At 25.4% G+C, this 27,937-nt stretch overlaps 1 protein-coding gene across 2 annotated transcripts in view; it reads left to right on the forward strand.

Moving 5' to 3' along the window:
- Window positions 1-27,937, forward strand: part of LOC148238247 (uncharacterized) — a 40,436-nt gene that overhangs the window by 11,142 nt on the left and 1,357 nt on the right. For both annotated transcript variants that reach the window (XM_088205674.1, XM_088205675.1), the window contains 4 exons: window positions 21,395-21,487; window positions 21,554-21,757; window positions 25,174-26,582; window positions 26,647-27,474. In XM_088205674.1, coding sequence (XP_088061800.1) covers window positions 21,452-21,487; window positions 21,554-21,757; window positions 25,174-26,582; window positions 26,647-27,474 — 2,477 coding nt within the window. In that variant the 5' untranslated portion in view covers window positions 21,395-21,451. The remainder of the gene's footprint in view (window positions 1-21,394; window positions 21,488-21,553; window positions 21,758-25,173; window positions 26,583-26,646; window positions 27,475-27,937) is intronic.

Raw genomic sequence — 27,937 nt, forward strand, 5'->3', positions numbered from 1 at the left:
AATAAAAAATAGTAAAAAAGTTGAAGAAATGAGACCAATCAACATGCTACCGTGTATAGAAAAAATAATAGAAGAAGTAGTAATCAAACAATTAAAGGAATTTATTACTTCTCAAAACATAATATGTGAACAACAATCGGGATTCAGAGAAAAGCATTCCACTGAAACTGCATTACAAGTAGTGATAAATGATTGGCTGTTGGCTAAGGATACAAACAAAATCATTGGAGCAGTTTTCTTGGATTTCAAGAGAGCCTTCGAAACAATAGACAGAGAAATAATGTTGAAGAAATTGGAGAGTATAGGTATAAGTGATATAGTTTTGAGATGGTTTAATAATTACTTATATAAAAGAAAACAAAAAGTTAAGATAAATAATGTATGTTCTGAAGAGAGGTTAGTGTATTATGGAGTACCACAAGGGTCTAAATTGGGACCATTGTTGTTTGTTTTATATATAAATGATATAGTTAATAACGTAAAAAAATGTAAAGTTCATCTATTTGCGGATGACACATTGATCTATTGCATGGGTGATAACATTGAAGAAGTTGTGAGTAATTGAATGATGAATTAGGTGTGTTAGAGATATGGTTAAAGAATAATGTACTTAAATTAAATGAGAATAAAACTAAATGTATGTTTATTAATTATAAAAATGTGTTAGATGATAGTACCAAAATAGTAATAAATAACTCTAATATAGAAATAGTGGATAATATAAAATATTTAGGAGTAATTGTTGATACAAAATTAAACTTTAAAGAACATTGTAATTACATATTAAAAAAAATTAGTAGAAAAATAGGTTTATTGTCTAGATTAAGAAATATATTAAGTATAAATACAAAAAAATTAATTTACAATAGTATAATATTGCCCCATTTTAATTATTGTGCAACACTTTTAAATATGTTGAATAAATTAGATAAACAAATGTTGCAAAAATTACAAAATAGGGCAATGAGAGTAATATTAAATAAAAATAGATTAACTAATTGTAAAAGTATGATTGATAGATTAGAATGGTTGAATGTTCAAGAAATATTGAGTATGAATGTATTAGTATTTATATATAAGTTAGAAAATAATATGTTACCACACTATTTTAATAAGTATTTAATAAGAAATAAAGATGTACATAAATATAATACTAGAAATAAAGAAAATTTAAAAATAATTAAGTATAAGAAAACGAGTACGGCTAGGGGAATTATGTACGGAGGTTTTAATTTATATAATAGTCTTCCAAGAGAAATCCGAAACAGCAAAAATATAACGGGTTTTATAAATGGAATAAAAAAACACCTTCGTACATATAGAAATAAAATATTATAGTATTAAGTCTTTATTATTGTATATTTTTTCTTTCTGTTATGTATTTTTTATATATTTTTATATATGTTTACTAAATTTGTTAGATGTAAAGATTAGCTATTAAGCTAAATAAATTAATAAAATAAAAATAAATAATACATTACGTAAAAAAATATTGTATGTTATATTTTATAAAAAAATAATTTTATCTATTCTAAAAATGATGAATTTATCATTAGATAGTATCATAAAAATGAAAATTTTTAAGATACTATCCAATGATAAAAATAAATGATAGAAAAAAATAATAAAAAGGTAACATAAAATATATTAGTACTTGATTAATGTCAAAATATAGAAAATCTAAAGAAAATATAAACATTCGAAAAAATAAGTAAATAAGTAGTTAAAGATTGTAGCATAATCTCAACAAGTAAATGTTTTTTTATAAATAATGAATATAAAATAACACAATAATGTGTCACGAATAAAAGAGCCGATTTTATTTAAGTTTAAATGACTGAAATTTTAATTAAAATTATATAATAAAATATATCGACCGCTTAAAGTGTAAATTTTGGAGAAAATTACTTAACAATGTCATATTGTACCTTTAATCAAAATACACATGCTCGAAAAATTACTAATAAGTTCTCTATTTAGTTTTTTGTTTCTCCTGTAAAGTTGTCAAATATGAAGTTAAAAATTTTAAACTTTAAGCCATCGATATGTTGTATTTTATAAAAATAAAATAAAATATTTGCTAGATTTCTTTAATTAATCAAGTTTTGAATTTATGAAATAAGGTTTTTAAGATAATTTATTTAATTTAGTTTAAATCTGACGATATTAAAATATTGAGAAATAAATAATCAAATAAATAAATAACACATCTCAATAAGTAATTTTGTACTTTTAAATACTGTTTTTATTATTAATTAATATAAAATAACCCAAAATATTTAAATAAAATCTATAATAGATTTTATAATTAATCAGCTATGATTGAATTTATTTTTGTCAAAATCTAATGTTAATAAAATATTATATATAAAAATTCACTATTTTTAAAAATATTATATATCACAATTATTTTTTTACTTTTGAGCAAAGAATCAATATTTTAAACATTAAATTTAAACTATACTAATTTGGCGTTTAATCTAATTTAATAATGAAGTATATTTTTGTCAGAATCTGATAATATTAAAATATATAAAGATATAACATACTATTTTTTATTAAAAATTACTAAATTATGTACTAACGTAATGCTTTTTACCAATACACTGAAACCGTTAAATGAATTCTTAAATTTATATTCACTACTTCAAAAGTGTCTCAGGTTTGACAACATTTTTAATTAATTTTCTTTATAACATTACATCTAAACTAGTTTAATATAATTTGATAATGTTATATACTTGTTATGTTTTGATTAAAATGACCGTTGTTATAACCATCAAAATACGTTTATTAGCAACGATCAAAGTAACATCATCACATAATAGCAACACACCACATATAGGTTAGTAATGATACGTGCCTTCATCTTAAACACTGCTCTTTGCTTTTTCTTCATGTCAAGAGTAACTGTTTAGTTAACTCGTATTATAGTCGGTGTTAAAATTACACACTTTAAATCTTTTTTTAATAAACCTGTCCTCTTTATATTAATAATATACATAATCACTGCTCTAACGTATCAAATGTAATATGAATAAATTTAAAGTAACATTTTTTTAATCATCCCATGTAGTGATAAGATTTTTTCTGATATGCGTCAATTTGAAACTGTACATGTTTCACATGTGTAATACTTAATTTTCAGTGCTTGAATTATGTAAGTTGAACGGATTTTGCAAGGGTTTATAATTCGTGAATTGGGCGTTTTACGTCACACTTGCGCTTATTTATTGTTCAATGCTTATTTTTGTAATTTTTTTTGGAATAATTATAATTTTAGATGTTTTGTAATGTAAAAAATCGGATTTGTGCGCGGAAGCGTTCGTGCTCACCAACTATGATATAATGTAATCGAAAGGTGATTTGTTTTTTCGATAATTTTTTATATAAACATCTATTTAACAGACATTAATATTTTATCCACAAAAATATAATAATGACTAATTATTATAAATTAACGAAATTTATATTTATTGTTAATAGCTTTGTTTGGTTTACAAGATTTTTTATTGCTGTATAATACAAAACAATTCAATTTTATATACTTACTATCTCATTAGGAAAGCATTTTTAATTTAGAAAAAATGTGATAATTACTATTTACATAATGATATATATTGTAATGACGTAAATTTAGCGCTGCGTGTGTGCAATTTGTGTTAAATTTTTATTGTAAATTTCGTACAGCGTGAAAAACATTCACTTTTTTTCAAAACTCTCCTCGTCGGACCCCAAAATATTTTTCGTCATAATTTATGCTCAAATTGCCTAAAGTAAAGTAGTAAAATTCCAACTAAATCGCGTTGCTAAATTTATAATAAAAAAATGCGATATGCAACTTTGATACGTGGAACATTGAGACTGTATCTTTAAATGCAAATTTTATTTATGCAAATCGTTGTGTGTTTCGATCGTAAAATTAACAGAAACATGCAATGTGTAATTAAGGTTTACATTATGAGCACTAAGTTAAATAACAAGTTTATGTATGAATACAAATATAACAGTAAAATATCTTAGATATTTTTGGTAAGTTAAATTAACTTTTAATGTAGTATAATAATACAGTTAGCTTGTATTTTAATATTATATGCATAATAGTGAAATTCGCTTCGGTGTAAATGAAGCGATTAAAGTGAAATTTGATATGCCAAATTTACGCGTTGATCATGTCAATTTTATGTTGAAGAAAATAATAAATATAATTATCAGTTTTAAGAAAATTCAGTGGCGTCATAAACTAACTATAGTAAATCTATTTTATTTACCAGTTCTTTTAAGCTGTACAGCGATGACTATCAAACATTTAGCTCCTAACATAAAATTGAAAGTTAATTTAAATACAACAAGCTCAAATTTATATTATTTTGTATTTTTTGTATTATTATTGTATCACTCAAGGGAAATTGAACTTGCGTATTTATTTGGAATATATTTGTAACTGAATGAAATAATTATATAATTTTTTTATTATTAAATATTGATATATCTATTCCTTAACATATTTTATGAATAAGTAAAACTATAGAAACCTCAGAAGTTCGGTTAATATGTTTCAAGTAGGTAGCTGTATAAATTTAACCAGTAGTAAAAAATTATTATTATATTAATACATATGTATTAAGAAAAAACTTTAGTAAGCATCTTACATAAATTTATTAATTTTAAAACATACGATATATTGTAATTGTATTATAGTTATTAAATATATTTTGAGTATGTATAAATGTAGTTTTAATGTACGCTTAAAAGAATTTGATGTTATTCCAATCAAATTATATATAAATGTTATTAATTTATAATAAATTATATTTATCAATAACATTGTTATAAAGTTAAAAATAATATATTATTTATTTTTAATTATTACTCACTTCTCTACTAGATTTTTTTATTAAGAATAAAGTAGATTATATACATTTGCGTGCGTTCTCTATGTGCAAGGCGATACATATTTAATCTTTTATGATTCACGGCGCACCCTAATAAGTTAAGTGGTCTCCCATGGTGTTTTACTTAAACGAAGGAAACAATTTTTTAAACGGGTAAAATGAACTGGAATGATTATAATATGCGTTAATCTTTATATTATAAATAAAGTAGTAATTTAGTTAATGAAAGCGACAGAGCAAACATTTACACTTAATCTAAAAATTCAGAAAAGGTTCTTCAGGTACATTTATAAAAGAATATTTGTTTCTTATCCGTTTTTATATCGCAGCGCGTTTTTTTTAGGCTGATTGGCTGAAAGATGTATGTCGCTAAACATTTTTTCAAAGTACTAGTAAGAACGTTGATTATATCTTTTTGAGGAATTCCAGTTTTGGGTTCCAGAAAATCTTCGTGAATCATGATCATGTCCTCTTTTGACATCCGCACTAACCAACTCGCCTATATCTGTCGCCATTCGACTCCTTAGTACGCTGGCTATTTAATCAAATGTATCATATATTTTTAATATATGTACTATTTTTTTTCTTTTTTACTACGTATTATTTTTAATTATTTTATATTATATTTTTGTGTATTTTAATAATACTATGTATTGTTTTTTGCGCTGTAAAGTCACAATAGTAATAATTTAATTGAATTTAAAGTATTTATAAAGAATTAAAAACACATTAATAAATCTGGGCTACTTTTAAGTGCATTATCTTAATTTTATAAATGCATATATAACATGTTTAAGCTTGTTATATTATATTATAGTAATAGTACAATATTTTAACCTCATATACATATAATAAAGAATTTGGAGAAACATACAGTAAAATAGAGAAAGCCACTTGAAAATCCGTTCTCTAATCATTGCAGATATACTTATATATATATATATATATACAAAAGAGAAGAAAATAATAAAAGGCCCTAAGCCAAAAACATAGCAATCGAAGTGATATTTAGTTCTGTATTTTTAGTATCTACATACATAGATTCGTGAATTTATATTTTAAATAAAAAAAATATTGATGAAAGTAAAACTATAACATAAATTGTTTAATTTTTAATAAAATTCTAACGTAATTTTTGTACTTTTTTAATTCCATTGATTATATTTTTTTTATTTAAATTAAAACCGATATTTCCTGAAATTTACCTCAATGCGTCACGATGTTTAAAAAATAATACACGTTATATAAAAAAATAAAAATAGTAAATAAAAATGTTATAATGTTCTCATATTTTTAATGCTATTGAAGAAATAAAAAGTTTTTAAAAAATCCTAATATGAGTACCCGAAACATGTGTATTTATAAAACTACAATATCAATATACATTGTAAAATAAAAAAAGTATTAAAAAAACACCGAAAGAACATACTTCAAAAAAAATGAAAAGCGTTTATGAAAAATCATTTCAAAATATTAAATTTTATTGAAAAAGGATTAAAGCGAAATTTATTTCAAGATCTTATTTTTTTTTATTATGAATTAACAGTTTTTTATATACATAAATTTAATAAGCAATCTGATTTTATTTAAAGTAGCAATAATACTATTTAGTGTAATATTTAGTTCACACAAGTATGCAATGTTACATTTTTTTAATAAAAAACTGTATATATGTGTTTTTAATTTAATGATACAAACTTGCAAATTAGAAAAAAAAGTTATGCTGATACACTTTTCTAAATGAATCTTCAATCTTTTTAATACAAGAATGCTAAAGAATTTTTAGAAAAAAAATAAACAGATTGATTTCATTCCATATATTTTGACGCAACACGAAACGATATATCGCGAGCAATCTTGTTTTTCCATTCATTCTTTAATTAAGTAAAAAAAAGAAAGTTTCATTCTACACTCATCTAGCGATGACCGACTAAGTTTACTTATCATGCCGCCAACGATAAGCTTTGAAAACTATGCCGTTTTGTATGGTTTATTTTTGCATTAATAGTTAATTGAGCGAACATAATAGAGTACATCTTAGGAGATGCGGAAAATTATCAATAAAATCTAATTAAACTACCTAATCATTTATTTAATCGTATTTCTTTGAACTTGCCTCTTGGAACATATACAAATTTTATGAATCACAATGCGTCAGCAATTATGAACTTTTTTTTATTTATAAATAATACAAAAAAGCCGGATTTGCGTCACACAACTGTAGTTTCAAAATTGAACCATTTTCATCATCGGTAATGTTACATGTTATATAAATTGAGGCGGAAACAGTAAACCTGTGGTACCGGTAAAATTCGCTTATTGTGTTGTATGATCTATTGAACTACGAAAAATCGATTAACTGTTTGTATAAATAAGAATCTATTGTATTATAAAAACTGTCTGTCAATCCAATATGATATTAGAAATTAATTACATTTGTATAAAAGACTCTTTGTTCTCATATACATAATTTTAATTAATCACAGACGGGCAAATTAGAGATTTGGTCCATGCAAGTGCTGGAGCGTTTCTTTGCTCATTTACCAGGCTTTTGCCAGTCGTTATGCTCTTGGGATTTATAGGCCAGTGTAACACACATACACACGCGAATATTAACTTGGCAATATTAACGATAACTTTATTTTCATCGTTTACGTATTAAACGCCAATTAAAACGTGAATAATTCAAAGCGATCACATAATTTTTCTGGGCTACATGAATAATTGATTATTAAAATATAATTTCTGGTAAATTAATTATTTGATAATTATTTATGCTCTCATTTTCATGATTATTCATTATAGTATAAATTGCGTATTTAGTTGGTAATAGTATGATATTAACTTTGATAATTATTATTAATAATATTCAAATACATATAAGCATAAATGATTTATGGCATATACAAAACTTAGCGGTCTAAATGAGCAAGAGTAACTTATGAAAAAGATTGTTATTGATTGTTATTAATTTTCTTATAAAAAACTTTCCCGTAACGGTCGTAATTTAAACAGCTGGAGATTTGGCAACGCCATTATGGAACATTTATTAACCGGGCTGGCACATTCCGTCTGTACTCGTCAAAACATTTTTTTATTTGTAAGACACTTTGTTTATAGTCTATTTGAAAAAAAATATTTAACTAATACGCCAAATTTTTTATCGTAATCCGACGTGACGAATTCACTTGTTCGGTTAATCTAAAATAATTTATTACAATTGTTTTATTATAGTGCAATATATAAGGGTTTCTTTGACCACAATATATGTATATTTTTAATTGTTTATTAATATTTTATAGATACACTAAAATAAATATGGATTACTATTCAAATTATTTAATAAGCATACAGTTAGTTTACAATAACTTAAAAAGCTTAAAAATACCATACATTTTACTTTAAATAACTGTTAACTTTATACATATTTTAAAGCACAATGTTTTACTTTATAATAACTTTTTAAGTTTCACCTTTTTTATAATGTACAATAATTTATTACAAATATTTTATCATAGTGAAATAATTTAAAGGATTACTTCGACAAATTTATATGCATATTTGTACTTTATTTTAATAATATTTTAAGACGATCTTATAATTATATTGATACAAATTAATATTATTTAATGATCATACAATTATTAGGCAACTTTACTTTACTCTTTATATCTAAATTGTAATATTTTAATTTTGTATGATTTTATTTTTAAATTGTTTTTAAGTACAGACTTTCTATATAATGTACCCTAATTTATTACAATATGTATTGAAAGGCTTCTTTGCCCAAAATTATATGTTTATTTAACCTATAATTTATATTTATTAAAAAATGTCTAACAGATAGGAATTTTATTCATTTGTGATCATACAGTTAATTGACATTACTGGTCAAAGTAAAGCATAACTTTACATTAAATAACTGAATTGCATCCATTTCATATTACATCATTTTATTTTATATATATTCTTAAAATCTAGTTTTACTTAAGTATTAAAATTTAAGTTGTATCGATAAATTGTAGTACATAATATAAAATTGTTTTTAAATCACATTTGGTGTGAAGCTTTGTAAAAAAATAAAATCAGTAAAAAATAATTATTGGTGATTATTAAATATATTTTAAAAATAATTAATTATAACAATATCAAAAAAGTCTATAAAAAACTTTCCTTATTATGGAATAGGTAACTTTAAGATACACTACATGACCAAAGTAAAATCAAAGGCTACTTTAAATATCTAAATTGTATCCTTAAACTTTTGTTTATTATTTTTAGTTTTTTTTATAACATACTATAAAATGAATTTTCTATGAACAGAAAAACCTCATATAGTCAAAGGAAAAAATCTGTATTTTAAATATCTAAATACAATAATATTTTTAGTTTTTTTTATACAATGTCCAAATGATTCTCTATGTGTTAAAAAATATGTATTTGCCTGAAATTAAGATTAAAGCAAATTAATCTGTGAGTAGTTTAAAAGAGGCATTTATGTTATATTTTAATACATAAATCAAAATGAGGTTCTTCAAAAAATATGTTTTATAGTATATAAATATAACATTGCTTAAGTCAAAGCTATAAATATACAAAACACAAATAGATGAAACAAGAAATTTGGGTGAATATATTTGTGAAACTAACAATGGCATATAACATAATATACATTATGCAATATAACTAATATATACATAAATTTAATAAGTGCATACTATTATATTATATATAGAAAACTTATTTGGCTTATTGAGATATTCGATATGGCTTATATTTTTTTTTTAATTGCAGTATGACAATTTATAATGTATAACAAATATTAGGTTTATTGCATTAGCTATAACAGTCTGAAGATTTTTTTTTTATTAATAATCAATATTTGATTTGATTGAATATTTTAAATGCACAATTATTAAACACTTAACATAATTTTAAAAATATTATTTCAATACATATTTTATAAAAATGAGTCCAAACTGTTAATGACTTTGACCCTAAATATGCCTAGTAACATTCAATTTTACATTAACGCTTGACAAAAAATTATACAAAGCAAATCAACGGCATTTTCTATTTTTTGCACACAGTTTTTGTCATTCAGAATAGTATAATCGAATAAAAATGTATGTATTGTTATTATTTTTTATATATATTATACATTGATTATTGTAGATGTATAACAAAACAGATACTCTATAGTAGCTAAAGACCACCGACTTAACTAACGATCCGTCTATTACATTAACGTTTTCTTCTCCAATGATTAGGTCAAAACAGTAAATCTCAAATATAAAATATTCTCTTCAAACTATGCAAATAAATTTTACTGTTAATCTTGATGATATAATGGCAAACACATGTATTGCGTCTTATGGTCAAATCAATATTTATCGCTATTTGCTTTCTTTAAATATAAATAATTTACACTGTCAGCATAGTTAAATTTAATGCACGAAAATTACTATAGTTGTATTAAAAACTAATCTGGTCGCACACTCGAGTTCAACACACGAAGAAAGTTGACTATTTTAACATTGTAATTTATTCACATTATAATTATATCAGCGAAAAATATGCATGCAAATTAAAATCTAAAAATGTGCGATTTTAAACTTAAATTAATAAAATCAATATATTACTTTTATTAAATATTATTATAATGTAATAAAAATAAACAATGCTAAGATCTGAATCTCATTTTAATTGTCAACTTTCACTTAAAAGCCTTCGAAGGCTTGCTTGTATACTTCTCCCGTTATTTTATAATGGCGACCGTTGGAGGCTTTTCTCGATCTTTCTTCTCCATGTGGGTTTTGAAATCTAGCGGGAGTTGTGAAAAATTCCGAGCACGATTTCTCAGGCAGACTGGTCCATAACGGAAGGCTACATCTGGAGTGGCAACAGTTAGATTGGACAAAGAATACAGAAATACCCTTTGCATTGAGTAGGTCAGTGCGATCGTATATATCAGATTTATGAGCGAGTAAAGCTCAGTTACAATGTGTCAGGTTATATGCAGGTTATTTAATAGTATATTTTACCTTTATGAGATCTAGAAAATGTACAATACAATGCTAATGTGATATAGAAAACGTCAAAAATTTTTTTTAATACATTTCATATATTTTGACTGTTTTACAATCACCATGCATATTAATAATTTATACTGTTAATATTGTATTACTAAATTAAATTCATTACTGATTAGGAAATGTTTATATACTATGTATATTTAAGTTTAAAAATAAAATAAATATAAAATATAAATTAAAAATAGAAGAAATGCATAATAAAAGTTATTCTTATTAAAAACAATTAAATTAACAGATTGTGATAATCTATAATATTAAAACCGTATTGATATATCAATAGTTTTGTTTATTTATAATAATAACCTAATTTCCTTAGCTTTAATTCTTCATAAAGGAATACACAATTGTAATTCAATAAAAATATATTTTCGATCCGTTTTTTAAATACGTGATAATAATTTATTTTAATTATATATATATTTCTTAATTTAAACCTGATTTTAAATAAGTATAATTATTTACGTATATTTTACGTTATATTATTAATTTGTTTATAATATTTTTTAGTAAGCTTATAAAATATTTTTATAGTATTTCTGTTTTAAATTTATTACTATTTTTAGTTGTATACGTGTGAAAAATTGTTCCTTAATTTTTTTAAATATTTTTAAATAGGAATACTAATTTATTTATATGTATCAAACTATTAATTATTTTAGCATTGCTAAGGATTTATCCATTTTATTTTATAAGCTATTTTTGAATAGGGTTTTACAATATTTCTAATGTGCCTGAATTATGATGTTATATATAATGTGTATCTAAATCTACTCAATAATATATATTTCGAAGTGAAAAATCATATAATTATTAATATTAGTTTTTGCTTCAATTTGCTTTAAATTATTTTATTTTAACCGAATATTCATCATATCCAAATTCAGTTTTTATTACCTATTTTAAACTAAAGTAATAAATTATGTATCATATGTAAAAATACAATTTATATATAATAAAAACAATAATTGACCCAAGACCCCTTTCTAATACATGTATGATTTTTAAAGCATAGAACTATTGCAGTGCAAATAATTTAAAAAAATTATTAAAAAAGCGTAACAAGCGCAATAATATGAAAAATAATTAATGTTAAATAAAAAATAAAATTAAAATAAAATCTATTTAAGAAACTACGATTACTGCAACATAAGTATTTTGAATAGTATTACGCATCCCAATGTACAATAGATACTATTAAATATTAAAATAGGAGAAAAACGACTCTCTTAGCAATGTAATTATAATATCAAATGCTTGGCTCACAAAAGCTTTTTTAACTCTTGATGATACCAACCAGAAAAAACCGAGTGATAAATGTAATGCTCATATGTCATCAGAAGTGCCTTGTGAATTCGCTTTCGCAAAATTTTATTAATAACCATAACTAGAAAGTCTGCGTAAAGAAAAGATTCGCGTTTTTTCATATACCATTATTTATAAATAAATAATAAAAACGAAAAAATAAGTTGAGTTTCAGTTAGTAAGTAAGCTTTATATATGATGCATATACTCAAAAACATATTGTACATTTACTGTACTATGAACGTGTGGTTCAAATTCCTTAAATAATTGTTGCCTTCCTCTTTGTTATTTATTGCTGCTCTTAAGAATTGATTGTTTTCTTAGCTATGCAATAGTCAATTGAGGAAACCTCATATGAGCGAAAAACAATTTACAAGTAAATTTCAGTATCGCGTTTCAATATTAATTAACGTCTGCTCAATGGACACGGCATCGATTCAGAGCACAAGAAGTTGCTGGCTAGATAGGAAATGGCAATCTTTCATCATTATCGCGAATAGTCAAGATCGTGTGGTATATTTCTAAGTACTGTAATAAGAAGGTCACCGGTGAGCGAAGATACCGGATTAGAAGCTTATACCGGTCGCCAGACAGGTAGTTATCGGTAAACTATATACCCCGCTAGGACGGAATATGTACCTTTAGGTTACTAATGTGTTAACCCGTTTCTTGATATAATTAATTACGTCTACGGATTACACATACGTATTAGGTTACAATGCGATTATGTTATTTATCATATTGTACGTGACACAGGTCTTAAAATGGCGACCTACATTTTTTTAATGTACCACGAAGATTAAATAAATCGCAATTCCACAATGACACTAGTTTTTAATTAATAATTTATTTTAGCTAATAGTTAATTGTATACTTTAACATAAACACACATATAAAATATGACAACAGAAAATACAGTATATAATAATTTAATTTAGGCCTTAAAAATGAAATCAACTAAATTTTTATTTTTGCGGATTATTCTAGGAATATTATTAAATAATATTCCCATAATTGTACTCACTGTCTAATACCTATCCACCTATATTTATATTGTTAAATCTAATTTTTAATTATTCGCGAACATCCTACAATTCCAATATTTTAATAATTTACAACAACTTTCATTGCTCTATTTTGTAATTTTTGCAACATCATCGTATCTGATTCATCATGCATAAGAAATATTATTACATATATATAAAAAAAAGCAATATATTTTACTACTATTGTAGGTTATTTTTTTAGGTATTTACACCTAATGTATTTTAATTCTAAATAATATACCTTTTTCTACTATTTTTTTTATTAAATATAAAATATAATCTCAAAATAGAATACAAAAATTAAAAGTTTATGTTTAATGTTAAAATAAAATACATCAGTATCCAATATTTATTTTTATTGTATAATATACCTTTAATTATATTTTGTGTACTTGCTTAATTTATTTTGATATTTATATTGACAACTTCTCCGTTGTATTTATTATATATTTATATTTCTTTACTTTTACAGCCCCATAATACAGATTATTTATTTTTATTTTTTTATTTCTTGTTTGAGTTTCTATATTATCATATTAATATAAAATTTACTAAGCATATTTTTGTGTTACATATAAATTAAGTAGTAATAAATAATTGTATATATTCTAAAATAGAAAATGCTGTCCTTAAAAGTTTTTTATTCAAAATGAGTCATAGGTTATTTGCAGTATTTTTCTAATCAATGCTTTTAATCAGATTTGTAGTGACTAGTCATTTTTCCATATTATCCAACACTTAAAGGAGATATTTAAAGAAGTTAAATATCGAGTAAAATATTAAACTGTGTGGTAAAGTTACTCATAAACATTGTATAATAAATATCAAGATTGCTTATATTCAACTATGGGAAACTCTGGAATTTGATAAATAAATTTTAATTATAATATTATTAAAATTAATTTATATATTTAATCAAAGTAACAAGAAAATTTACTTTAACAACATAATTAAAAGCAATGTCACACACTAATCAACATGTCAATTAGATTCAGTTGAATAACATCATCTTAAACGAAATTGTTCTCGGATAAGCTTATTTATTTTTAGCCTTTTCGTTTATTTTAAGGGTTCATATTTGGGTTAAGATTATTAAATTATAAATTATATATATAAGCAAGAAATTAAAGGAATGTAAGCCCTGTTAGGAATATAAAATAATTTATTTGATCTGATATTATTAATTTTTTCGCCTACATACATTGATTTTATCATTTTAAAATCTAACGTGAATTTCAATATATATTTTTTAATAAAATATCACATTATATATACATATAATTTCCCGTCTAATGTATTGATTGATTGTCATATCTCTAAAATGAAATGCTAAGAATCTATGCCGTATCAAACGATCAAAATATATACGTACATCAATTAATGTTAGAACGCATATGAAATTTGTGTGTAAATTGTTTTTTTTTCTTCTTCGGCTAAGCACTTTCACTTCTCGCTTTTGATACACACTTGCGTTATGGCATGGAACATTATTTTTGTCTCTCAAGTGCTCTCGAGTATTGATAGTAAACACAGAAATTAGGTTAGTGCTTAGAAATCAACGAATGTGTGTATGTACTATGCATATGTACGTAGATTTATACATATATATGTACATATATGAAACTAGGAATACTTATGCAAATCTAGTTGTAAGCTGATAGTAGTAGAAAGTATGCAATATATTTTGCCCATTGAACATGCACTCTGTAAGCTTAATGAATAACTGGATTTGGGACTTTTATATACATATTAATGCAGTCTTATAAATATTAATTGCATCTATCAATGATATTTATCAGTTTAATGAGTAATAAAATTATCGCATAAATAATTAAAATTATTATTCCTTAAAATCTGATGATGACAAAATTTGATAAAAAAATTCAGAAGCGAAAAATCGTGATAAAAATATTAGGTTAACATATTTTATATGATTTGTAAGTTGTGAATAATTATGTAAATAAAAATAACTTTACCCTAATAATAGATTTAATTGCTTTAGAATATAATACATATATTTTATTAAAAAGAAATCTTACTTTTAGATCATATATTTCTCATCATCTTTTAACTGCCGCTTATATGTAAATCTAATTGGTTAGTAAGCTAATATTTAATACAGAATAAACGATAATCAAGTCCTTAAATAATGTGAAGTCGCGTTTAAAAGTGTCCTTAAGACATGTGTTAATAAAATTAGTCATACACATATTATTATGAGTCGTAAAACTTGTTGAAAATTATCGATAATTGAAATGCTATGAAAACGAAAGTTTGATATGCAAATTAGTCATTATTTTATTATTAATATGAATAAACTAGTTAGTGAAACTTTAATTATGGTTATTTCAAAGCTTCTTTTAAATGTGCTATTTAATATTATAATTTTTAAATTAAAATATAAATGGTGAAAAATATACGATATATATTAAATACTAAAAATATAATATGAAATAAATATCAAAATAATATATGTATATATAATTAAAATAAATAATAAGCTTTTCTACGTATAATCGTAAAATAACTTTAAAACAAACAGACGCTGTTTATGAAAATTTTGAGTTATCCCATAATTCTATAAAAAAAATACAGCAGATGTAAAGGCAAAATATGAATGATATATTGTTTGTTAAACATAGTATTAAATCTCATTAAATACTTCCATTTTTTAAAATCGTTGTTTTTGCTTTAAGCTACTTTACTTCTAAAATTAAAACAGCTACTATATTAAAAAACATTTTTCCTGGCATTTTTTACTATTGTATATAAAATTATTAGGACCCTATATCTCTTATTTATTATTATTATGTAATAATAACATACATAATCGTCTAAATGAATATAAATATTTTTTAAATTATATCATAGCACTTATATACAAATATCCATATTAAAAATATTTAATGTCCGACTTTAGACGATGCTGATTTTATCAAATACAACAGTATTATTTTCACTCTTCATAATCTACTGATATATTTAAAATAGTATGTTTTTATAATAAAGTATTATGAATAAATTATTTTTTCATTAAAAATAATTACGGATAACTTTTAGTTAATTTATACTGCTTTTATGTACTCTCAATTCAATTTTTTAATGGACACGACATTAAGCATAGAATAAGTTAACCTAAGATCATCGTAAATTAGATAAACTATAGTACTTCCAATTACTTCAAACCCGCAGATTTGGATTATATTATTATATTATGATCTGATGCCAAATAAATCAAACCTACCACAAGATTATGGCAATCAAACAAAATCGTTACAAAAACAAGGTTACATATTATATAATCCAGTCGACCTTGACAATGAGCCTACTCTAGAAGAAAATTGATATTTAGGAGACCAGTCAATCACAATCCATGACGCAATCGGTTACCCAACAAGTCTTTGAATTAAGGTCTTTACACACGTACCACTACTGTATGTGTAGGTACTCCTCTGAGATGTTTACTGTTTGCTCTGAGGTAATTGATGGTGGCTAGCGGTCCATGGATGTCAGCTGGTCGACGTTAACGGTCCACCGTGACCGTATCATTGGTTATTTGCAGAAATGCCTCTCTTTAGCGTTTTTAGAAGGCAGAGAGGTGTATGTTAAGTCGAATATGAAGACCGGTATTGTGGTTTAACCTCGGGGATATGTGGTCCAAAGCCGGGGGCGAATGGTTAAAGGGGCGGTTAGTTTTGTGTATAATTTGATCATTATTTATTATTGAGTTTATTGGGCAATGTAACATTGAAATAAAATAGTGGTTTTATAAATTGCTTGTCAATGAATAGCGTTTTTTATTTATTTGAGAAAGAATAATAAAACATTTAAAGCACTCAAATAAAGGGCCAATCAAAACCTTCAAGTGGGCCACTTGTGGCCCGCAGGACACGGTTTGGCCATGGCTGCTTTACAGCAACTTTTTCATAAAAAATAACAATTTTTTCTTTATTTTTTAAAAGAGTACTATTTTTTAAATGCCCGCTTGTTAAAAAATATAGCTGAAAAATTTATAAGTTTAATTTAAAATGTTTTATCATCATCTAATAAAATATACGCAAAATTCTAAAATCCCTTAAATTATTATTTAATTAATAATTGCGTTTAATAACCATAAAGTAACAATAAATTATGAATAACTATTTATTAAAATACACTGATTAACTAAAAACAATCAATGTTTAAGTTACTTTTTATTTTTATTATTTTCTTGGCGAATTTTTATTTATATACTATTCTTATAATATGTCAGTTTTTTGTGACATTTTTTGTCTCTTACTTTTAAAAGAAAGGCTTTTATAATTTTAATTTATAATATTAAATGATTCATTCAAGCTACATAAGTAAAAACGTCGCGATTGTTATTTAATTTTCAAAACTATATAAAGCACATTATCTACAAAGCATAACTTAATCAGATTCGCGCAACTGTTTACTTTATATAATTTAAGCGTTCTAATGAATACGCTTATTAAAGTTTAAATTTAAAATGGATGCATTTCCATTTCTGCTTTTAATCGTATTACATCTTCATACTTTCGAAGTTTTATAAACAAACTATTGTCGAGAGTCAGGTCAGATGAATTAAGAAGATTTTTAAGGTACAGTTACCTTTATTTTGGCACCAAAGTCACGAAACGGGCATAATACGTGTGTGGATTTGTTTCTACAAAACAGTTTAAATCTTTATTTTTTTGTAATATTACCACTGATTCAATAAAAATTACATCGGACTAAACACAAAATAATGCTTGGTGAGTCTCTAAATTTGCTACATCATTTAAGAGCTTCTAAAAACCGTTTCATCGAGCTATATTACGTTATATTAGCTATGCAAATGTATATTGAATATAAATATCAACTCTCTTTTTGCCAGAACATGTGGGTAAAATCTAATCATTTATTTTAAGAGGCATTTAATAACGACTCACTAACCAAATTTTTTATGCATTAAAACTGGTCTATATGAGCAACAATTAGTTTTACTATTTTTTAATACTATATTCACCCATTAGCGTACAAAAGTTTTTAGTTCTACACTACACAATCAGTAAATGTTGCAGTAATTAAGACTAGACTATAGTCGTTTTATACAGATCATACACATTGAGGAGATTGCTGCCTTGATGTTGACGTACTGTCGGAACCTAGTATCGTTTTTTAGCACTGGTGATGTCTTTAACACATAGGTCATCGCAAACATACCACAGAGCATTCACAATGTTTGGTTTTAAAATTTGCTGTTATAATATATCTTGATTTTGATGTATATTTATATTTTGAAGCTTCTTTCTATAATTCAATACATTTTTACATATTTTATTTAAATGTTTTTTTTCACCGCAGTTTGGTGTCCATAGTCATACTAAAGTATTTGGTTGTATTTACATTAGTTACCTGGCGTTGAAATCATTGTTAGTATTACTATACATTGCCTTTATTAAATATGTTAGTTTAATCTTTTCAGAAGCTTCTTTATAACCTCAAGTCATGAGGTCAAATCCAGATTATTTGCTATTTCTCTTGGTGTATTTTGGTGCATATTTTATTTTTTAATTTTCATGGCTTTCTATTTTGCTTCCTGCGAAACTTAAGAAGGTTCGAAAAGCGTTGGTTTATTTTTTAATATCTCTTGACTAATCTTGATAGAAGAAATATTAAAAAAAATATGTAAGTTAATACCTGGCTAAGGCAATAAACTGAAAAAATATGTTAGACAACATAATAAATAATAAAATAAATTATTATCTAAGATATTTCATAATTTGTGTTTAAATATTTTTATGAATCACCAAAAATATCCATATTTTTTTATAATGTTTATTAAATAATTAAAAATATGGCCAGTCGTCCCCCACAACTATTAAACAAAGGTATATAATGATATTGTTTATATTTAATGAATAAATTGTACTTATATTGTAACGATAATTTAAAATAAATAGATTTTGATTCAAATCGAATTAAATAATTAAATATGAATTTCATAAAATAATTAAATATAAAAAATAGAATAAGATTAAACTTAAAACAAATAGATCAAATAACTGTTACTTAAAATAAATAGCTTATTGATTAATATCTCACTGAAAATTTATTGCGACATTAAATTTTCATTTAAGTAAACTTGAATTTAGAAAAATATTTTTAATGAAGAAAAATATAATCTGCTTAAAAATATGAATTTTCATGTATATGTATATATTTTTTAATTAGAATGCTTTTACAATAATAATTATCAAAAAATATTTTTTTTATATTAAATTAAGACTATTTAATTTTAATGAAATCACTCTTCAGTGCGAAATATCCATATACTGTTTTAACACATAAATCTTACAGTTATACCTATTGAACAACATACAAGAAACTATGGATTAAAAAAAAGCGGTCGATCTTCTTCATATATTTTTTTCTAAAATCATGACCTCGCGAAATTACAACACGTTATATCACGGACTCCATATAATTGCCATAATATGAATATCTGAATTTAAAATACGTACTAACACACATACAATTGTATTTTACATACAATGTCATTACAGTATCCATATGTTCACAAAAAAGCACATACATTAAACTAATCTGTCTCTTTGCTCTTGAATAACTGTTTTTATATTCATAATAAAATGCTCATGAACTCATAGATTACGACAATTATATACGTATGAAAGCCCTAGATTCCGTTCGCTTAATCATCACGTCAAAATGTTCAACGGATGGAAGCTTTTACGTCTGTGCTAGCCATCTGCCAAAAATACGTTATTATATCAAGTGTGATTTCGTGGAACATATGTGTGATTTTTTTAATTATCAAAAAGTATATATATGCGCCTGTAAGTTAATGACTGGTCTAGAGCAACGTTGTAACTGTGAAAGCCGCCAATTTTCCTAATTGTCGCTGGGAAATGCTCTCGCATATACGTGGGTGTATAGTTTGATATTATTTTCTCGTTATTTCCGCGTGCTTTGATCGTGGAACTAAATCTAATTACTTGTATCGATTATAAAAGATCACGTAAATTTACTTATAATGCGTATCGAGCTCGTTTGTAATGATTTCGCACGTAATAACGTTCTGTGCAATAAATAGCAAGAACGTAAAAAATATATTTATGTAATTAAAACAATGGCACAACAAAAGTACATGAAATATAAAATAGATACTGTTATTATTATTAATATTTAATATTTTTTATTTATATTTATTTAAGTAAATTACACTATGAACTAACTTAAAAAAAATGTTTTATAATTTTTGCGAAAGTACTCAAAAATATATTTTAATTGCATTTTCATAATTTATTATAATACACTATGATTTGTTAGACTTTAAGTTAATTATGTTATGAATTGGAATTTTTAAAATTAAATTAATTTTATCAGTATTTTTATAATGATGTAAAAATATTATAGCCATATTTTGTATTTTATAAAATCGTGCAATATTGTGGTATATTTAGATACAAAAAAGGGTAATTATTATTTACATTTTTTAACAATTTTAATAAAAAATACGAGACTTTTTTGCAGTGTTATTATTACAAACAGTAATTGAACCTTCCGATACTACTCTTTACAGATTGATTCTCTCACGTTTCTATATTTGTTCCACATAATCGCGACAGTCGTTGCACTTTATAAGTGCCTACATAACTACTAATAAACACGAGCTTCTAAAAATGTTTTTATAAAAAAAATAAATGTATAAAAAATATCAAACAAAATTACCATTAATATTTCACAAAATATATTTTCCCGTAAAATTACGTTTTTGCCGCAAAGTTAAACATTTGATATTAACTTTCAAGATAAATATATTCTAGAGTGACAATAAATATTATAAAAACTCGTATATGTATATTTAATTTATCATTCTCATACAATATACTAGAATTGAATTTCTAGTTACGTGTAACCGTTGACCTACAATTAGATCGACTCGCAATACTCGAACAACTACAGTATATGGTTCTTTAACCGCTAATTTCAAGTATTTTATTTTTATTGCATGTAACTACTTTTTTTTAACATTACATATATTTTTTTTTAGATTGATGCAGTGAAATTATAGGCGCTTCGATCAGCGGTGCAATAATATATTATTTTCATGTGCTATGAAGGAGAAAACAAACCGAAACCAAAGGTACCCAATATACTTATTAATATAACATATTCAATCAGCATTAATAATTATTTTTAAATAATACAGATGGTGATGTGCGAACGAGGAAGTCTCAGATCAGCCGGTGGGTTCAGACTATCTGGTCGGGAAAGTGTGTCCTCAGCTTCTCTCTACAAGCAGCGCATTGACAGCATGTTCGACGAGGAGAGAAGTGTCATTAGTCAGACTTATGGGGCAAACTCCCACAACCAAAGACCGCCTAGTGTAGGCAGTTACACTATAAGATCGAAGGTACCAGATTTTCAGATGATTTTTACAAATAGTGTATATAATATTATCAAAAATACACATCACATAAAATTTATTAAAAAATATTATATGGTATATGGGCTACTTTTAAATTAACTTTATAACATTTTTAAACTAATATTCATATAATCAATAGATAAATGTCTATGTCACTTTTTAAAAAAGCAATTTAAAATTAATATTTTTTGACAAAATACTCAAAACAATTTTTATTTACATTTTTTATTATTGATTGTAATTAACTATGATTCAAAGTATATTTTAACCTCGATTAAAAATAATTCCGTTAGAATAAGACTTTTTAAAGTTAAAACAATTATTTGATATTAAAATTGCTAAAAAAGTGTTTAATATTTTTAATGGCCATCTTTAGTTAGCTCGTATCGTAAGTGGAATACTAAAGAGCAGTATAAATAAGTCGATTTTTTTCTATATTTATTAACTCTAAAGAGCATTCTATTATTATTAGTTAAATGCAAATTTAAACAGGTGCAGTATGTTAGTATATCATATATGCATGTATTATAAATCTACTTTTTTTAATTGTTTTTATATATCAATACATTTATTAAAATTATATTTTATTTAATTTCTCAATAAAATATAATTGCATGAAAAGATGTTTCAGAAACACGTAATTTGTTATTTATTTATCAATCTGTGTTTCATGATAAGTTTTAGAAAATTCTATCGATTGTAAATTATTTTTCAGGCTACTATTAAAGGCTCTATCTTATATTTTGAGCATTATTTTTAATAAGAAATGGCACAGTAAAATGTTTTGCTAATAATTACTAATCGATCTTTAGTTAAAATTGTAGGATATCGCATAGAATATTTTAACATAATAATTTATTAAAAAATATATATCAGAATAAATAATATATAGCACAGTTTTTAAAAATAATATACACCACTTAGTAAGTGGAAGTAGTAATTCAAATGTCACTTTTCAGGAAATTTATTTTTAGATGGTTTTTCATTACATTTAAATAAAATGGTTTTAGTAAATTGCTGAGAAGCTACTATTGAATGCACAAACTATATATTTAAATGCAGAATTTTGTAAGAGATTGAGTAAAATTGATTGAAAAATTTATTACATGTAGGTCACTTTTTTAAAAAATTAATTTGAGGTTCTAACCATTATTATTAAAGATATTAGTAGATTTTATTTAAAATTGTATGAAATGAAATTTAAAAATAGTTATAGTACTAATTTAAAATTCGCTATACACCTCAGTAAATTTAGTAGTTTTTAATCGTACTTTAATATTAATTGTAGGATAATGAATATTGGTTCTAGGACTACTTTTAAATGCGCCGTTCAACTTTTAACTTTAAATAAATTATGAAAAGGCACATTTTAAAAGTATATTGACTAACAAGTATGATTATTATAATACATTTTAAAATATTGAAGTGTCACTTATTCAGGAAATTTATTTTGATGTAGTTTTTAATAGCGAGCATAAATTATATATTGCGAATTTATAAACAGATTACTAAAAAATGATAGAAAAATGTACTTATAAGTCAATTTTTTATTGATATTGGCTATAGGGCTACTTTTGAATGCGCCGGTCAACTTTTAACACAAATAATTTTATAAGTAAGTTAAATAAAATACCAGAATAAATAATAAGAATGCATTTTTAAAAACTATATCGACTAACAAGTAAGTGGATGTAAAAGAAAAAAATTAAAATGTCACTTCTTCAGGATTTTTTTATTTAAGATATAAGGAGATTTTAATTAAAATTATTTTTAATGGTAATAAATAATGTTATAGAGAAACACTTTTTAGAAAAAAAAATTGTACTCAGGCGTTTTTGTTTAAGATATAAGGAGATTTTAATTATAATTATTTAAAATGACACTAAAATAGTTCTATACTAAAAAACTCCATATAACTTATTTAGACACAAAAAATAAGTAATTATGAGACTTATATACGGTAGTTTTACAAGTACATAAAAAGTGATTTATATAATAAATGGGCACTTCGAAAAATATTGATTAATGAGAATGTAGATTTTAATATTATTTTTTTAATGGCTTTGAAAAAATATTATAAGTATACTATTAAATGCGTAACTATATTTTTAGTTACAAAATCATAGACAGATTAGTTAAAAATGGTAGAAAAAAGTAATTTTAAGTCACTATTTTAGAGAATTTTATTTAGTATACTCAAACGTTTTATATTTAAGATAATTTTAATTAATTTAAATGTCACTAAATAATGGTTATAGGGCTACCTTAAAAACTCGATTAAATTTATCTAGACACAGAGTAAAAAATTAATTAAGTGATGTAATTTTTAATAACATTTTTATAATATTAGATTCTTAAAATATATTTTTTTATACAAAATTAAAGAATAATATGTTAAAAATGATAGAAAAAAGTAATTATATGCAACTTTTTTAAGAAAATTAATTTTATTTACTCAGGGAATTTTATTTGAGATTTTATACATAATTATATTAAATGACATACAAAGTAAAGCTATAAGACTACTTTAAATTAAGTCAAAAAAAAAATGAAGCAGGGCAAAAAATGAATTTTTAGTGACATTTATTTAAAAAAAAACTGTACATTAGTATTTTTTGTAGGACTTATTTTTATCAGGGTACATTAAAATAAATGATTTAAAATAATATCAAGATTCAACTATATTTATATATTTTTAGTCCTTTATATATTAGTCAGCTTTTTTATTTTCTGACTAGTAAGTGGAATTATCAAAAAAATATTAAAAATCGCTTCTTTATGAATTTGTATTCATTTTTTATGGTAGTGCTTATATTTTATATTCTTTAATCTTATTAGTGATTTTTGAGTCATGTTTAAAATTCTGTAAAACATAATTATAAAGTATTTCTATTAAACCACAAAATTTAAAATATCTCAAATAAGATAATAATATAATATAATATAATAATCATCCAGATCCGCGTACAACGCATAAAGTTAGTCGCGAGTAATATAATAAATGTTTTATTATGGAAACTTGAAGAAATTTATTTAAAAATTGAATGATAAAATGTTATATTTATAATGTAAAATTTATTACATTATTTTTATATAATACAACAATATTATTCTCACACTTAAATACATAATAATATGGGGTAAAAAACAGAAAACTTTTGATTTTTTATAATATTTTTTTGTTCTCTAATTTAACGGATACGATGCTATTTAAATTATTAAATATTTTAATATGGATATGGGCTACTTTTTAATGCACAATATGTGTCAGTATTTATTAATTTAAGTAGTTATTTATTATATATTTTCGTATTTAATTTATTTGTGTACATTTTTAGTTAAATACAATAAAATCGACATTTCATATGCAAGAAGTCTTACTATTTAAACCATTATTTTAGGCTCCTTCTTTCACCGGAAGACTGGATGGACCTGGTGGTCTAGTCCAAACTACTGGATCCATAGCTGGAAGCATAGGCGCTTCTAATGGAAATTCTGTTCAAGCCAACATCGAACGTATGTTTAGCGAGTTAGCCCTTGAAGCCGACGGTCCAGCCAATACTGGCACGCATTCCTTCAGCGTAGATTACCTTGGATCGACCCCATTACCCAGACGAGTAACCAGTCTATCAGGATTGCAAGCTCCTTTGGCCAGACTCTACTTAGCATATCGCAAAACCAGACCGGCCAACTCAAATCACAACACGCCAGAACTAGCAGCCAGATTGGACATCTCCAGAGCCGGTTTGCATGTACGCCATTGCGGTCCCAAGGGCGATCTAGAACAATTGAATCCATTTCCTACAATAGCCGTTTGGTCTGCGGTTAAATTTGTACTACAACCATCCGAAGAAGATAAGAACATAATCCAATACGCGTTCTTACCTCTTATAACCGATCCGGATAACATAGACAAGCAAGCTCTGTTCAAAAACTTGGAAGCTTCTGAGAAGAAGTACATGTTAGGAAGAGACGTTAACGCTCACTCTCCACTTTTCACTGTAGTCATGAGAAAAATAGGAGTTGCAAAGCAATTGGAGTGTCATGGGTTTATATGTCAGACTTCAGAAGACGCTATAGTTATTGCAGCTACTTTATATAAATCTTTGATGGCTCATATGAGTAGAGTGCCAAGAGCTAGAGGAGGAATAGCAGGACCTAGTATCGCTAGTAGTATTGCACCAGTGAGACCACCTAGACGTAAAAGAACAACATCTTCAGCTAGCGTAGAAAGCGATAAACTATCTATAAGACACGAATCTTCAGGTAAAGGCAAAGCTTTGAAGAACAGGCGTACACCGGAAGCATTAGAGCCACAAATTCCTCCTCCACCTCCACCGCCAAATAAAAAAGCTGGAATCGAACAAGTCAAGGCTAAGTTAGCTACCATAAAAGGAGATTCAGCGCCAGAAAAAGACGGCAACGATAAAACCATATATAATGAATCAATGGAATTTTTGAGCAATCAACACAAACACTCTTCCAGTAGTAAAGATTCATCTGTGCGAAGCAAAGTTTCTGAAAAGATCGAGTTGTTTTCAAGCATGGAGAAGGTCAAGAACATTCCGAGACCTTCCACTCATCCTCCTCCGGTTCCGATAAAACCAAAGCGAGAAGACGACGCCAAAGAGAAAGAAACGCCCAACAAAAAAAATGATTCGATGAAAGCAACGACAGAACCGCTAAGGAGAAGTCACAGTTTAAGAAATTCTCTAGAACCCGGTGACATATTGACAAAAGTGGCAATACCCAGATCTGGTAGCTTTTTAAATGCTAGCGGATTGAGCAGATACAAATCAACGTGTCAAAGGTAATATAAAAATCATAATTTAATGTAAAATTTTGTATTTACTTATATAATTTCTTTATTGTAGAAATAATGGTAAGAAGGGTGGTGGATCTCCCCTTGGATTCAGCGAGCTCTTCAACGAATTTCGCGTACAAGAAGATCTTCACAGCATGGATGATATTCTAGGAGCAATTATCGACTCTGAAGGAATGTCTTTCAACGATCTGAAACCGATATATAAAGAGTTTCTGTTGAAATTGGCAGTTACATTGACGAAAGACGAATTGTTTCAACACAGTAAAGCGATTATGAAGCGGCAAAAGAAAAAGCTGACCAGAAGGAATAGTACTATTCAAACTAAACGCAAAAAGATGTTGATAGGCGCTAAAGGTTTGAAGCTTGTGTTTCGTAAGCCGTTTGGCAAAGACATTCTCAAGAGCAAGTTATTGAACTTCAGCGATAAGAAGAGAAAGATAAAGCATCCGAATCCTTTTGAAGTTCCGAAGCCGACTGTCACTAAGAACAAACTGCTATTAACGTCAGAGAGTTCGGTTTCTACATCTAGCTATGATCTGAGGCACTTCCATCCTAAAGAAGAGATCACTCCAGTTCCTAAAAGACAGAGCGTTAGGAGAAGGAACTCTAAAAGAGCTGAAAGTTTGAACAATTGCTCCAAAGCGTCTAAGAAGCAGGCTAAGAATAAAGCTTTAGAAAGGATCAGTACTTCTGAAGATTCGGATTTTCTGACTCTGAGTAGGAAAATGGGCTGCCAGAATAGAAATAGCTCCAGCGGCTACGTGTCTTGTTCTGAATGTGAATCTGAAGGATGTGCAGATAGATGTTATTGTGCTGCTAGAGTGCGTCCGAGACACAACCAAAAAGGATCTTTGATTGAACTGGAGTGTTGTGCAAGGTAAGCTTTAGAAATAAGTATAAACAAGAATCCATCATGTTCTGTCATTTTATGTTTCTCTTCGATTTCCTTAATATTTATTTATATTATTGAATGATTGGCAATCTACTATTCCAGTTGTCAGCTAACCGGTGTAAATAACCCCAAAAAGGGTAAAAAAATTGTTCCTCATTTTTATCAAACCAATGAATATGTCGACCTGGCAAAAAGCTAAGAGCATTTCTTTATTAGGAATATGCAATTTCCCGAGTAATTAAACTTTTTATTTAGCGGCATCCTAAACCACATTCGGTTTAGATATGCTTCATTCGTTCGATTCTCACTTATTGTAATTCGTAATATTGTTATAAAAAGTCCTAATATGAAAGTTTCGACTGTTACAGCAACGGAACGATTTTATTGCTTTTGACGTGGATTTTAAACAGGGACGATGTTTAGAGGGTGGGGGTAGATGGGGGCATTA

The sequence above is a fragment of the Plectrocnemia conspersa genome, unplaced genomic scaffold (assembly GCF_051122295.1).
Source record: "Plectrocnemia conspersa isolate PC_06_02 unplaced genomic scaffold, ASM5112229v1 ptg000002l, whole genome shotgun sequence".
NCBI classification, from domain to species: Eukaryota; Metazoa; Arthropoda; class Insecta; order Trichoptera; family Polycentropodidae; genus Plectrocnemia; species Plectrocnemia conspersa.